Raw genomic sequence first — 15,402 nt, 5'->3', positions numbered from 1 at the left:
GCATAGGATATAAAATCGCTGTGCAGAAGTTAGCAGTTTTCCCTGTTGAAATAATTCCTCTTTTCAGCACTTCCAAGTGGTCAGTAGCTGCCACGTCACTTAAATTAAACCCATTTTTAGCTGCAGGAGCTTGCAGGTTTTGCTGTGCTTAACCACACAGGCTTGATGTATTAGGCAGGTGCTCCAAGCTAAATCAGTGGTTTGAGGTGAGCCTGTGACACAGTGTCCCTGTTGCAGACCCCAAATTGGAGATGCCGCTGCGGTGAAATGTGTCAGTGTCCTACCTGAGCCAGCACGGTGAGCTTGCTGCTCAGTTTGCCATGTCTGTTTGTTGCTGGGCTTTGTTTCCTCCAGGAACTGATTCTCTATGTAAAAACCTCAGCTTCACTGCCCTCACTGCAGATACTCAGTTTGAATGCCTGCTCAAGTAGATTCTTTTGGTTTTTCTGGGGTGGATTAACACCTCCGGGCCTGGAGCAGGCTGGAAGCCCAACCAAGGGTGAATGATTTATGATTTAGTACTCTGTCCAGTTCTGGGCTCCTCAGGAAAGATGTTGAGTTGCTGGAAGGTGTCCAGAGAAGGGCAAGGAGGCTGGGGAGGGGTCTGGAGCACAGCCCTGTGAGGAGAGGCTGAGGGAGCTGGGGTTGCTTAGCCTGGAGAAGAGGAGGCTCAGGGGAGACCTTCTTGCTCTCTCCAACTCCCTGAAGGGAGGTTGTAGCCAGGAGGGGGTTGGTCTCTCCTCCCAGACAAGCAGCACCAGAACAAGAGGATGCAGTCTCAAGCTGTGCCAGGGGAGGTTTAGGCTGGATGTTAGGAAGAAATTCTTCATAGAAAGAGAGATTGCCCATTGGAATGTGCTGCCTGGGGAGGTGGTGGAGTCCCCATCACTGGAGGTGTTTAGGAGGAGACTGGATGGGGTGATTGGTGCCATGGTTTAGTTGATTAGATGGTGTTGGATGATAGGTTGGACACAATGATCTTGAAGGTCTCTTCCAACCTGGTCTATTCTATTCTATTCTATTCTATTCTATTCTATTCTATTCTATTCTATTCTATTCTATTCTATTCTATTCTATTCTATGTTATAAAAAGACAATGAAAATGGTCTTGCAGACTCAGAAGTGAGTTGGATAGGTCACTTTAATAGGACCTGTTCACTAAGCTATTGCTTAGAGTGAGTTCTTTTGTTCCATGACGTGATGATCTTGAAGGTCTCTTCCAACCTGGTCTATCCTATCCTATCCTATCCTATCCTATCCTATCCTATCCTATCCTATCCTATCCTATCCTATCCTATCCTATCCTATCCTATCCTATCCTATCCTATCCTATCTTGTCCTGTCCTGTCCTGTTCTGTTCTGTTCTGTTCTGTTCTGTTCTGTTCTAACTGAATTAAAATGTGATATTTTGTAGGTGTTGTGTCTCAATCTTAGGACTAGCAACTAGTGGAATATCCCACTGGAATGTGCTGCCCAGGGAGGTGGTGGAGTCCCCGTCCCTGAAGGTGTTCAAGAGAGGCTTGGATGTGGCACTTGGAGCCAAGGTTTAGTTGTCAGGAGGGGTTAGGTATTAGGCACTAGGTTGGACTTGATGATCTCTGAGGTCTTTTCCAGCCTGATTGATTCTATGATTCCAGTGCCAAACACTAAACAGCTGTGGAAAATGTATTTTAAAGTCTCAGAGAGAAGGTTTTGGAGTCACAGGAATCCAGGCAGCATTGAAGAGGAAGGTCCATGGAGGTGGTGGAGTCACCATCCTTGGAGGTGTTCACGACACATAATCATGGCACTCTGGGACATGGTTTAATGGCCATTGTGCTGTTGGCTTGGTGGTTGGACTCAAGGATCTTGGAAGCCTTTTCCAACCAAACAATTCCATGATTGTAAGAGCTGGAGGAAAAGCTTTGTGGCAGAATACTAGCTCAAAAGCTGTTCAGGTTTCTTCATGCAGCTACCATCACTTATGGCTGCAAGACAGCAGCTGAGATAAGTCTGAATGAGGTTTGGATTGGATTGAGGTTTTTTTTTGGGGAAAAAATAAATACAGGGAGGCTTGTGGCTATTTGGAACACATGGAGTGTCATGTAGATAATCATGGAGAAGTCAGTAGCTTTTTACAGTGAATGTAAGGTGACAAACTACTGCCTTGTCTGTGGCTTTCTGCATGAAATAGAATAGAACCAAGCACCCTGTCAAGTCTCCTCCTGAACACCTCCAGGGATGGCGACTCCACCACCTCCCCAGGCAGCACATTCCAATGGGCAATCACTCTCTCTGTGTAAAACTTCCTCCTGACCCCCAACCTGAACTTCCCCTGGTGCAGCCTGAGACTGTGTCCTCTTGTTCTGGTACTGGCTGCCTGGGAGATGAGACCAACCTCTGCCTGTTTACAACCTCCCTTCAGGTAGTTGTAGACAGCAATAAGGACTTGTTCCAGCAAGTCAACCTCCTTCCTAAACTGAGGAGCCCAGAACTGGACACAATAGTCGAGGAATCATTACATGTTGTGAAAGGCTAAAGCCTTAAAAACTTCCTGACAAGGTTTATTATTTAAGAAGGACATTGAGACTCTTGAAGGTGTCCAGAGAAGGGCAATGAGGCTGGGGAAGGGTCTGGAGCACAGCCCTGTGAGGAGAGGCTGAGGGAGCTGGGGTTGCTTAGCCTGGAGAAGAGGAGGCTCAGGGGAAACCTTATTGCTGTCTGCAACTCCCTGAAGGGAGGTTGTAGCCAGGCAATCAGCACCAAAACAAGAGGACACAGTCTTGAGCTGTGCCAGGGGCGGTTTAGGCTGGAGGTGGGGAGAAGGTTCTGCCCAGAGAGAGTTGTTAGCCATTGGAATGTGCTGCCCAGGGAGGTGGTGGAGTCCCCATCCCTGGAGGTGTTCAAGAGGGGATTGGATGTGGCACTTGGTGCCATGGTTTAGTAGCCATGAGATGTTGGGTGACAGGTTGGATTTGATGATCTTTGAGGTCTCTTCCAACCTTATTGATTCTATGATTCTGCAGCCTTCTCTCCTGTGTGCATGCTGGGAGAGATGTTGCTAACTTCCATGGGCAGCTGGAGCTCACAAATAAACGCTCCTTCCAAGCTGTCTGCAGAAGAAAACAAAGTGAGAGCCAGAGAGACTTTTCTATCAGCTAGAAAAGCAAGCAAAGAAACAAAGGATGTAGAAAAATAAAGCAGCTGTTCAAGTGAGCTGTAGCTGGATGAAGAGAGAGAAGGGTTTGACCATTGGGGAAACCAAACCAGCAACAAAAAAATTCCTTCTTGCAAAACCCAGTAAATGAGTTCATGAACAAAGAGAGCAAGCAGACAATGGCTTAGGGAAATATTGATTAAACCTGAAGGATGGCCAAGGCTTGTGAGAACTCCAAAGGGCTTGCAGCTGATGGGGGTTTCCACTGTGTAAATCTATAACCAGTGCTTGGTCTTGGAGCAGAGGAGGTGGTTCTAAAACTCCTCTGAGGTCTCTGTGTGTTAGTTTGTTAGAGCTGGTTCAAGCAAGCCTACCCTCCTGCCCCCTGTGCAGCACAAACCTGGAGCTGAGCTCATCCTGCTGAAGCCTGGTCTTGACTGCCACTGTGCCTGGGGATCTCTGGAGGTGAGGCACAGGACCAAGCATTGGCAGTAGTGGTGTGTTCTGCCTAACTGGTAAAAGTACCCAGCTCAAGGGGCAGGAAGGTGGTAGACAAAAGAGTAACCCTTGGGGCTAGAAGGGGTAGGGAGCCCTGTTGGAACAGAAAAGGATGTTGTGCCTCTCATTCCAGGTTCTCCCTTTTCCACAGGCAACCCTACAGCAACTGAAGACTTGCTTATGCCCCTGCTCCTTTATTCCAGCATTTTGCATGTGCTTCAGGCCTTTTGGGCATCCCTGTAGCTGATGCAAAGTATGTCTGGCTGAGGAGAAGCTTAGCCTTGCTCTCCTCTGCTACAGAAATAAGGTGTGTTGTCCAGGACAGAAAATCAAGTATCAGTGCATGGTGTGCAAGCAAGAGCCCTGTGTGCTGAATCCATGACAGCAGTTCTCTGCTTAAGGATGTCTGCCTCTGCATCTCTGAACTGCTCAGTTGAGATTGTCCTGATGTAACTTTATTTGGCTTCCCATGTGAAGTCTTGGCTAGTGATGAGAAGGTCTCAGAACAAGGTTTTCTTGGTAACAGTAGTGTCACAGAATACTTTGGTTGGAAGAGACATTTATGATCATCCAGATCCAACCCCCTGCCATGGGCAGGGACACCTCCCACCAGCCCAGCTTGCTCAAGGCCTCATCCAGCCTGGCCTCGAGCACCTCCTGGTAGGGGACATCCACAGCCTCCCTGGGCAACCTGTGCCAGTGTCTCACCACCCTCACTCTAAAGAATTTGTCCACATCCCCAATCTCAGTCTCCCCTCTTCCATCTCAGAGCCTTTGCCCCTTGTATGTGTCCAGTTCTGGGCCCCTCAGTTTAGGAGAGATGTTGAGTTGCTGGAAGGTGTCCAGAGAAGGGCAACAAAGCTGGGGAGGGGTCTGGAGCACAGCCCTGTGAGGAGAGGCTGAGGGAGCTGGGGTTGCTTAGCCTGGAGAAGAGGAGGCTCAGGGGTGACCTCATTGCTCTCTCCAACTCCCTGAAGGGAGGTTGTAGCCAGGAGGGGGTTGGTCTCTTTTCCCAGGCAGCCTGCACCAGAACAAGAAGACACAGTCCTCTGTGCCAGGGGAGGTTTATGCTGGATGTTAGGAAGAAGTTCTTCATAGAAAGAATAGAATAGAATTGACCAGGTTGGAAAAGACCTCTGAGATCATCCAGTCCAACCTATCACTCAGCACCATCTAATCAACTAACCCATGGCACCAAGCAACCCATCCAGGCTCTTCTTAAACACCTCCAGTGATGGTGACTCCACCACCTCCCTGGGCAGCACATTCCAATGGCCAATCTCTCTTTCTATGAAGAATTTCTTCCTAACCTCCAGCCTAAACCTCCCCTGGCACAGCTTGAGACTGTGTCCTCTTGTTCTGGTGCTGGGTGGCTGGGAGAAGAGACCAACATCCATATCATTGATAAAGATATGAAAGAGAGCTGGCCCCTGTCCTGAGCCCTGGTCACCAACTGGATGTAGCTCCATTCAGTACCTTTGTAGTAACAGGTTGCCCAGGGAGGCTGTGGCTGCCTCCTGCCTGGAGGTGTTCAAGGCCAGGCTGGATGAGGCCTTGAGCAACCTGGGCTGGTGGGAGGTGTCCCTGCCCATGGCAGGGGGTTGGAAGTGCATGATCCTTAAGGTCCCTCCCATCCTAAACCATCCTCTGAATCTATGAATAGTTCCTGTGTCAATAAAACTAGTCTGATCAGTTAGTTTCTATTAGTGAATTACTAATTAATTGCACTGGTGCCCTTTTCTGGTTGGTTTTGGTTTGGCTGGTTGGGGTTTTTGGTCTCTCTGTGAATGTGTTAGCTATTTGCACACAATACTGAGTCTTTAGAACGTGCCAGAACTGCTTAACCATAGGAAGCCTTCCAGGTGAGGTTGATGCTTCATGCTTACTCTAGTCACTGGTGCCTAAATATCACAGGCTAGTTAACATCTCATGTCACACACAGAGTGATGTGAGCACAGGGTACTACTAGGAGCTCAGCAGAAAGGGAACTTTGTACTGATGAGATGTCAGTCCTCATTTGTGATTGACTTAGCTGTGGGCATGTTGTGTCAAAACCATATCTGACCAAATCCTGCAAAGTGCTCTGCAGGAAAATCCTCTTGGTTTTTAATGTCTTGCAGATGCACAAGTGGGCCTTTTGGGTTTTTTAATAGGCTCTCAGAGATGTTAGTGAGCCTGCACACTGGAAGGGATTGCATCATAGAATCAGGGAATTGTTAGGGTTGGAAGGGAGCTCAAGGCTCAACCAGTTCCAAGCCCCCTTGCCATGGGTAGGGACACCTCACACTACAGCAGGTTGCCCACAGCCACATCCAGCCTGGCTGCAAACACCTCCAGGCAGGAGGCTTCCACCACCTCCCTGGGCAACCTGTGCCAGGCTCTCACCACCCTCATAGGGAACAACTTCTTCCTCACATCCAATCTCAATCTACAAATTTCTAGTTCTGTTCCATCCCCCCCAGTCCTATCATTCCCTGACACCCTCAAAAGTCCCTCCCCAGCTTTCTTGGAGCCTACTTCAGATCTTGGAAGGCCACAATTAGGTCTCCTCAGAGGCTTCTCTTCTGCAGACTGAACAGCCCCAACTCTCTCAGTCTGTCTCCATAGCAGAGCAGCTCCAGCCCTCTGCTCATCCTCCTGGCCCTTCTCTGGACACCTTCCAGCACCTCCAGAGCCTTCCTGGAACAGAGGCTCCAGAAGTGGACACAGTGCTCCAGGTGGGGTCTCAGCAGAGTGGAGCAGAGGGGAAAAATCCCCTCCTGTGACCTGCTGGCTGTGCTTCTCTTGCTGCAGCCCAGGATGTGATTTGCTTTCTGGGTGAATCAGATTTAACATCCTTAAGCAGTGGCTAAAACATAGAGTGAAAACCAAGAGTCAGTAATTAAAGTAGGAACACTGGCAGAGGAGTTCTAAATTCTCTTCTTAGCATAGAAAGAAATGAAACTCTTTATACAGGGCCTTTGTTCAAGCTATTCCTTCTGAGTGCCTTAAACACTGATGGAGATCATGATTCTACTGAGGAGCTCATAAACCATCCCTGGACTGAAACATCTTGTCATAAAAATAAATGCTGAGTGAAAACAACTTGCTAGCAATGGCCTCTGCCTTGGCCACATCTGCTCACAGCAGCTGAGGGGAGAGGGTTGGTGGTTGGCAGAAATAAAGGGTGGAAGGCCCTGGCATGGTTATAGTGACCACTGCAGCAGGGAGATGGAGGCAGGTCACCATGCTGCCTGACCTGGCTGTGGGTCCTGATGGCTGAAAGCCAGAAAATGCATTTAAGTAGCAGCCATCTGCAGACAGAGTGGCTGGACAGGGCCAGGGCCAGGCAGGAGATGGGCAGTTGGTGAGCCTCTGCCTGGTCCAGGCTCTGAATTCCATAGCTGTCACTTGGCATAGAATTGTTTAGGTTGGAAGAGACCTCTAAGATCCTCAAGCCCAAGCATCAGCCCAACCCCACCATGGCCATTAAACCATGTCCCCAAGTGACTCCACCACTTCCCTGGGCAGCCTGTTCCAATCCCTGACCACTCTGGCAGCAAGGAAACCAGACCAGACTTCTGAGAGGGTCATGTTCTTTGGAGTTCTCCTTCATATATTTCCTTTTATTTTCCTCATTCCTTCTGTAAGAGGTTTTTCACAGTATCACAGTCTCACAGTATCACCAAGGTTGGAAGAGACCTCGAGGATCATCCAGTCCAACCTGTCAACACAGACCCCATGACTAGACCATGGCACCAAGTGCCACGTCCAGTCTCCTCTTTTCATTTCTGGCAGGCTGTCTTCTCAGAGCACTCTGTGTTGCTTACTGCTAGGTGGACTCATAGGATCATGTGGGCAGAGAATCCTCACAACATGACTTGGCTGCTCAAGGCTGCATCCAGCCTGGCCTTGTACACCTCCAGGGTGGAGGCATCCACAACCTCCATGAGTAACCTGTTCCAGTGTCTTGTACTGAAGAACTTCTTCCTAATATCCAATGTCAACATACTTCTTCATGGCTTGCATCAGGAACAGTGTGGCCAGCAGGAGCAGGGAAGTCCTTGTGCCCTGTGCTCAGTACTGGTTAGGCCACACCTTGAGTCCTGTGTCCAGTTCTGGGCCCCTCAGTTTAGGAAAGATGTTGAGTTGCTGGAAGGTGTCCAGAGAAGGGCAACAAAGCTGGGGAGGGGTTTGGAACACAGCCCTGTGAGGAGAGGCTGAGGGAGCTGGGGTTGCTTAACCTGGAGAGGAGAAGGCTCAGGGGAGACCTTCTTGCTCTCTCCAACTCCCTGAAGGGAGGTTGTAGCCAGGTGGGGGTTGGTCTCTTCTCCCAGGCAACCAGCACCAGAACAAGAGGACACAGTCTCAAGCTGTGCCAGGGGAGGTTTAGGCTGGAGGTGAGGAGAAAGTTCTTCCCAGAAAGAGTAATTGGCCACTGGAATGTACTGCCCAGGGAAGTGGTGGAGTCCCCATCCCTGGAGGTGTTCAAGAAGGGATTGGTTGTGGCACTTGAAGCCATGGTTTAGTTGTCATGAGCTCTATGGTGATAGGTTTGACTTGATGATCTCTGAGGTCTTTCCCAACCTTATTGATTCTATGATTCTATGATTCTACTCTCCCTCAGCTTCAAACCATTCCCCCTTGTCCTATTGCTAGACACCCTTATGAAAAGTCCCTTCCTTTCCAGCCTCTCTGTAGACTTCCTTCAGGTCCTGGAAGGCTGCTCTGAGGTTCTCCTGGAGTCTTCTCTTCTCCAGGCTGAGCAACCCCAGCTGTCTTAGCCTGTCCTCATAACAGAGCTGCCCCAGCCCTTGGGTCATATTTGTGGCTCTCCTGTGGAGTCCCTCCAGCAGCTCAGACTGCTGGAGTGAAAGCTAGCAACTTCACTTACTTGAATGATTTAGTTGGTGTTTAAAACCCCACTGAAAGAGGAGTATTGTTGGTACACCTAATAGCTGCTCCAGGGATTCCAACCCAAACATTCATAATGCATTTTGTTCCATTTTGTATTTCTCAATGGCAATTTTTAGCCCACGTGGAAGTTTTCAGACTGCTGTGTATGTGAGAGGAAATGTTGTGGGTTCAAGGAGATCTGTGAAAAGAGTGAGGTATCAGCAACCCAGCCACCTCTTCAGAGATGATCAGAGGGTTGGAGCACCTCCCCTGTGGGGACAGGCTGGGAGAGTTGGAGCTGTTCAGCCTGGAGAAGAGAAGGCTCTGGGGAGACCTTAGAGCAGCGTTCCAGTACCTGAAGGGGCTACAGGAGAGCTGGAGAGGGACTTGTGACAAGGGCTGGGAGTGACAGGACAAAGGACAATGGCTCTGAGCTGGAAGAGGGGAGACTGAGACTGGAGATGAGGAAGACATTCTTTCTGGTGAGGGTGGTGAGATACTGGAACAGGCTGCCCAGGGAGGCTGTGAATGTCCTTTCTTTGGAGGTGTCACAGCAGTATCACATCATCACCAAGGTTGGAAGAGACCTCAAAGATCATCAAGTCCAACCTGTCACCACAGACCTCATGACTAACATTTATTCTCCAGGCCCTTCCCAGCTTCCTTGCCCTCCTCTGCCCTGGCTCCAGCACCTCCACATCTCTCTTGCATTGAGGTGCCCAAAATTAGACACAATACTCAAGGTGTGGCCTCCCCAGAGCTGAGTCCCAGGGGACAATCCCCTCCCTGCTCCTGCTGGACACAGCACTTTTAATACAGGATTCCTTTGGCTCTCTTGGCTACCTGGGCACAGTGCTGTGTTCAAGGCCAGGTTGGATGAGGCCTTGAGCAACCTGGGCTGGTGGAAGATGTCCCTGCCTATGGCAGGGGGATTGAAACTAGAGGGTGTTTAAAGTCCCTTTCAACCCAACCCATTCCATGAATCTGTAATGGGGTCCTGTTTGTTGGATCTGCTGATGGAATAATGAATGAGAATAACTGATAGAAAGTTAATTGGGTGACATCTCTGAAGTTTATGCTGGTGTGCTGGGACTGCATGCTTCAGTTGATCCTTGGTGTGCTTTGGGGATTTCTGGTTGCACCTCACCCCTGGTTCTGATAGTCTGTTGTGTTATGAAGAATATTAATAATGCTGCAGAACAATTGCTTGTTCATTTACTGACTGATTAAAAGCCATGCATAATTTATTGGAACTGGGAGAGGCTCTAGAAAGTAAGACTCCCTTGTCCTCCAGAGCTGGAAAAACAAAATGCCTCTGCTGATGTCTGAGGGTGCTTCATCTCCTAAACATCAAAAATTAATGTGCAATGGTATATTAGCCTCATTAATGTGAGGTTTTATTTGTGGTAATCGGGCTCTTAATCAAAGGGGAGACTCCTGAGTGTGGCCTCTTGGTGTGGAGATTTGTGGCTGGGAGTGAGCAGTGCATCATGCTCATCAACATTTATGCTTGCTGCTCTAACAGCCCCTGACCTTCGAATCCATTAGCTTGACATTTCGTGTGTTAGTTCCACGGCAAATAAACTGCCCTCATTAAGCCTGGGCTGCATTGCTGAGCTTTGATGCAGGTGGGGAGCTAAATTGGTTTGCAGGCACATTTCTTGCCAAACCAGGGTAAAATCTGTTAATCATCAATGGGGATCCTTCTGGAGGTTGGGCTGTCTTGAAGCGGAAAGCAGGAGCGCTGCGCAGCGGTCACCTTTCCACTCCAGCAGGGGAAAGCCAGCTCCGCTTGCAGCCACTACAAAAGCAGCACAGGTTGACAGAATCATCCCCTCTGTGACCTGCCCTAAGTGCCCTGCTGTGCAGGGGCCTTGGACTCGATCTCTGGAATCACAGAATACAGAATTTACCAGGTTGGAAAAGACCTCAGAGGTCATTGAGTCCAACCTACTACCCAACACCATCTAATCACCTAAACCATGGCACCAAGGGCCTCATCCAGTCTCCTCTGAAACACCTCCAGTGATGGTGATTCCACCACCTCCCTGGGCAGTACATTCCAATGGCCAATCTCTCTTTCTGGGGAAGAATTTCTTCCTAACATGCAGCCCAAACCTCCCCTGGCACAGCTTGAAACTGTGTCCTCTCATTCTGTCACTGGTTCCTTCCAACCTCTCCCATTCTATGAATCTATGACTCATATGATTCATTCTATGACTCACAGAATGGTTTTGGCTGGAAAAGCCTTTGAAGATCATCAAGTCCAACCATTTTCTAACTCTCCCAAGCCTGGTGCTAACTCACATCCCTCAGCACCACACCTCTGTCTCTTTGGAACACCTCTAGGGGTGGGGATTCAACCACCTCCCTGAGCAGCCTGTTCCAGTGGCTGAGAAGCCTTTCCAAACTGAATGCCTTGAGACACAACTAGTTTAACAAAAGGTCTGCAAGAAATCTGCCTGCACCAAAATGCAGGAACCTTTGTTGCTTACAAAGCTGGTCAGTATGCTGGCAGGAGCCAGCTCTGGTGTCTGGAGGGGAAACTTCACTGCTGGACCTAGGAGTCACTAGCCAAACGTCATTGTGTGAGGTGGGTGGGATGTCAAAGGAGATCTGGAGGCCTTCTGTGAGGTTGGGGTTATCTGGAGTACTGGATATGGATATCCAGGACTGGAGTACAATTGTGGGCTCCCCAGTTTGAGAAGGACAGGGAAGTGCTTGAGAGGGTACAACAAAAGGTTATGAAGATGGTAAGGGGACTGCACAATCTGTCTGATGAAGAAAGGCTGAGGGACTTTTAAACCTGGAGCAGACTGAAGGGGATCTCATCAGTGCTTCTAAAGACTTAAAGGGTGGGTGTCAGGAGGATGAGGCCTGTCTTTGGTCAGCAGTCCTCAGTGACAGGACAAGGGGTAACAGGCACAAACTTGAACACAGGAATTTCCATCTAAAGAATAGAATAGAATAGAATAGAATAGAATAGAATAGAATAGAATAGAATAGAATAGAATAGGAGTAGGAATAGGAGTAGGAATAGGAATGGAATGGAATGGAATAGGAATAGAATAGAATAGAATAGAATAGAATAGAATAGAATAGAATAGAATAGAATAGAATAGAATAGAATAGAATAGAATAGAATAGAATAGAATTAACCAGGTTGGAAAAGACCTTTGAGATCATCAAGTCCAACCTATCACCCAGCACCATCTAATCAACTAAACTATGGCACCAAGCACCCCATCCAGTCTCTTCCTAAACACTTCCAGGGATGGTGACTCCACCACCTCCCCAGGCAGCACATTCCAATGGCCAATCTCTCTTTCTATGAAGAACTTCTTCCTAACTTCCAGCCTAAACCTCCCCGGTGCAGCTTGAGGCTGTGTCCTCTTGTTCTGGTGCTGGTTGCCTGGGAGAAGAGACCAACCTCCATCTAAAGAGAGGCCCCAAAGAGGCCAACCCCCACCTAAGAGGAGGCTGCCCAGATAGTGGTGGAGTCTCCATCTCTGGAGGCATTCAAAACCTGCCTGGCTGTGTTCCTGTGTGATTTACCCTGGATGATCCAGCTCTGTCATGGGGCTTGGACTCAAATCTCCAGAGGTAGCAGATGTGGCTCAGTTGGTTGTGTGTAAGACCCTTAATGGGAAGGTCGTGAGTTCAAGCCTGCAGTGGGCAGTAGTGTCCTCCCTACTCTAGTCATGAGGTCTGTGGTGACAGGTTGGACTTGATGATCTTTGAGGTCCCTTCCAACCTTAGATATACTGAAAGATACCGAAAGGTTCCTTCCAATCCCTATCTTAGAGTATTCCAATACTTACCTACAGAATCATCATTCCCAGGAGGCAGGATCTGTGCAGTGCTTCTGTGTCTTAGCTTTTCCTGTGCAGAGTGGTTGGGGGAGCAGTGCTGGGAAGGGGTTAAAGTTCATTTTCCATGTGCTGGCCATCTGATCCTCTCTACCTGCTCAGAGCTGCCGTGGTGTTCGTTCTGCATGGCTGCTGCGCGCAAGCCCTGCGCACACTGAATTCAGCATTGTTGCCTAATTAACTGAAACAAATGAGTTGAAATGTGAGCCATCTGGAATGAAAATGAACCTTCCCTGTTTAGCAGTGGATTCATTCTATGAGCAAAGTGCATGCTGCTTGTGATTTGCTTCTCCAAATGCCTCGCACCTAGGCGAGTGTGCTGCTCCTCTACGTAAACACTTCTCAGGGCAGGGGGGACCTCACCTCCCGCTTTGGTCCATGGGCACCTTCTCATTTTGCTGCTGGGTTGAAATACTGTTGCAGGCAGAATCTGATAAGAGCAGAGGAAGACAAAAGGCACCTCACAACTCATTGTTTATGTTTCTAAATCAGTAGTAAGAATAAAATATCATCTGTGGTTTCTATACATCTTCTTTTTGTCGTCCTCCCGGCAGCTCGGCGCAGCTCTGAGTATTCTGAATGCCTGTAGGAACATCCTTTACCCTCACTGCATCTGGAGGGTTTCCAGTGAACTGCAGTGATGCTCATTCTGGACAGCATTCTGTGCCAGGGCCATTTTATCAACTGCTGCAACTGGTCTCTAACAAAGTACCATGTGGCTTCTGTGGATAAAAGCAAACCAGTTGTGTTGCTGAAAATCTCCAGTTGTTCCCATGGTATCATAGAGTCACAGACTGGATTGGGTTGGAAGGGACCTGAAAGATCATCCAGTTCCAACCACCCTGCCATGCCCCTCTTCACCAGCATAGGTTGCTCAAGGCCTCATCCAACCTGGCCTTGAACACCTCCAGGGAGGGAGCACCCACAACCTCCCTGGGCAACCTGTGCCAGTGTCTCACCACCCTCACTAGAAAGAATTTCTTCTTTACCTCCAATCTCAATCTCCTTTCTTCCATCTTAAAGCCATTGTCCTTCATGCTGTCACTCCCAGCCCTTGTCAAAAGTTCCTCCCCAGCTCTCCTGTAGGCCCTCAGGTACTGGAAGGCTGCTCTAAGGTCTCCCTGAAGCCTTCTCTTCTCCAGGCTGAACAGCCCCAAATCTCCCAGGTTGTCCCCATAGGGGAGGTCCTCCTTTCCTCTAATCATTAAAATATATATATATATATATATGTATAAATATATATATATATAATTCTCCCCCCCAGAAGAAACATTAAGAAGTAACAATCTCCAAATGAGGATTTTCTGGTCTCTGACTGAGGTTTGTCAGTAGACACACACACAAGCTTTGGGCAGATGCCAGTGGTGCACTACTCGCTTCCATCAGCTGAAATTTTCCTTCTCCCTTCTTCACTGATGTCAGTCTGATTTTGCTTGGGAGTTTGAAAGTCTTTGCTGGCCAAAACCTGACAACTTCCAAGGGAAAGAGCCCTCTTCGTAGTGAGTGTTCCAGCTTTTGCTTTATTGGTGGCTTTCTCTTTTGTCTCCACTGCAGAGCCTCCTCGGCCGATCGCTCCCCCGCAGCTGCTGGGCGTTGGGCCGACCTACCTGCTCATCCAGCTCAACGCCAACTCCATCATTGGGGATGGGCCTATTATCCTGAAAGAAGTGGAGTACAGGATGACCTCTGGCACCTGGACTGAAACCCATGCTGTCAATGCACCCACTTACAAGCTCTGGCACCTGGACCCTGACACCGAATACGAGATTCGAGTCCTGCTCACCCGGCCAGGCGAAGGTGGGACTGGGCAGCCAGGACCGCCGCTCATCACCAGGACCAAATGTGCTGGTGAGTGCTGCTGTGGAAAAACGATCAAACAGAATAATTGAGTCAATGACTTAATTCACAGCTGGCTGAGCATCAGCCAGCAGAGTGCCCAGGTGGCCAAGAAGGCCACCAGCATCCTGGATTGGATCAGGAATGCTGTGGGGAGCAGGACAAGGGTAGTCATTATCCTGCTCTACTCAGCATGGGTGAGGCTACACCTAGAGTGATGAGTTCAGACTTGGGGCTTTCTCTGCAAGAAGGATATTGATGTGCTGGACTGGGTCCAGAGAAGGGCAAGAAATCTGGTGAAGGGTCTGGGGAACAGGGTTGGTGAGGAGCAGCTGAGAGAACTGGGGTTATTTAGCCTGGAGAAGAGGAGGCTGAGGGGAGAGCTCATTGCTCTCTACAGCTCCCTGGAAGGAGGCTGGAGTGAGGTGGGGATTGGTATCTTCATCCTTGTAACAAATGATAGGACAAGAGGAAATGGCCTCAAGTTGCACCAGAAGAGGTTTGGGTTGGACATTAGAAGAAACACAAACAGTCTCAAGCTGTGCCAGGGGAAGTTTAGGTTGGAGATGAGGAGAAAGTTCTTCACTGAGAGAGTTGTTAGCTGTTGGAATGTGCTGCCCAGGGAGGTGGTGGAGTCCCCATCCCTGGAGGTGTTCAAGAGGGGATTGGATGTGGCACTTGGAGCCATGGTTTAGTAGTCATGAGGTGTTGGGTGACAGGTTGGACTCGATGATCTTTGAGGTCTTTTCCAACCTTAGTGATTCTATGATTCCATGAAATTAATTCCCTGGAAAGGTTCTCAAAGCCTGGCACAGGCTGCCCAGGGAGGTGATTGAATTCCCATCTCTGGAGGTGTTTCAGAGAGGCAGATGTGTGGTGCTGAGGGTCATGGCTTAGCACCAGGCTTGGTAGAATTAAAGAATGGTTGGACTCCATGATCAAAGATGTTTTGCAACCAAAATGGTTCTGTGCTTGTGCTCTATGACGTAATTGGTTGATGGGCTTGCTGGCTCTAATTAACTTGTGACAGAACTTCAGGGTCCTCTTGACACCCAGAGGACCCCAAGTTTCTGGGCTGAGAAAGATTTGCTGTGTTCCTTGCTTTGCCTGCTCGCTCTCCAGGTTGCTGTTTGCTAACCCTGCGAGGGTGGCTTGGGAGACAGGATGTTAGAAAGCTGAGAAAACATT

General features: G+C 49.0%; 1 protein-coding gene across 9 annotated transcripts in view; it reads left to right on the top strand.

Annotated features, from left to right (window-relative positions):
- The window catches only part of PTPRK (protein tyrosine phosphatase receptor type K), a 595,004-nt gene that overhangs the window by 303,639 nt on the left and 275,963 nt on the right, over positions 1-15,402 (top strand). For all 9 annotated transcript variants that reach the window (XM_068167885.1, XM_068167878.1, XM_068167884.1 and 6 more), the window contains exon 7: positions 13,933-14,226. In XM_068167885.1, the coding sequence (XP_068023986.1) occupies positions 13,933-14,226 (294 nt within the window). The remainder of the gene's footprint in view (positions 1-13,932; positions 14,227-15,402) is intronic.

The sequence above is a fragment of the Melanerpes formicivorus genome, unplaced genomic scaffold, assembly GCF_026170545.1.
Source record: "Melanerpes formicivorus ecotype bairdi unplaced genomic scaffold, bMelFor1.0.p_v2 SCAF_124, whole genome shotgun sequence".
Taxonomy (NCBI): Eukaryota; Metazoa; Chordata; class Aves; order Piciformes; family Picidae; genus Melanerpes; species Melanerpes formicivorus.
This window is presented reverse-complemented; position numbering and strand designations above follow the sequence as displayed.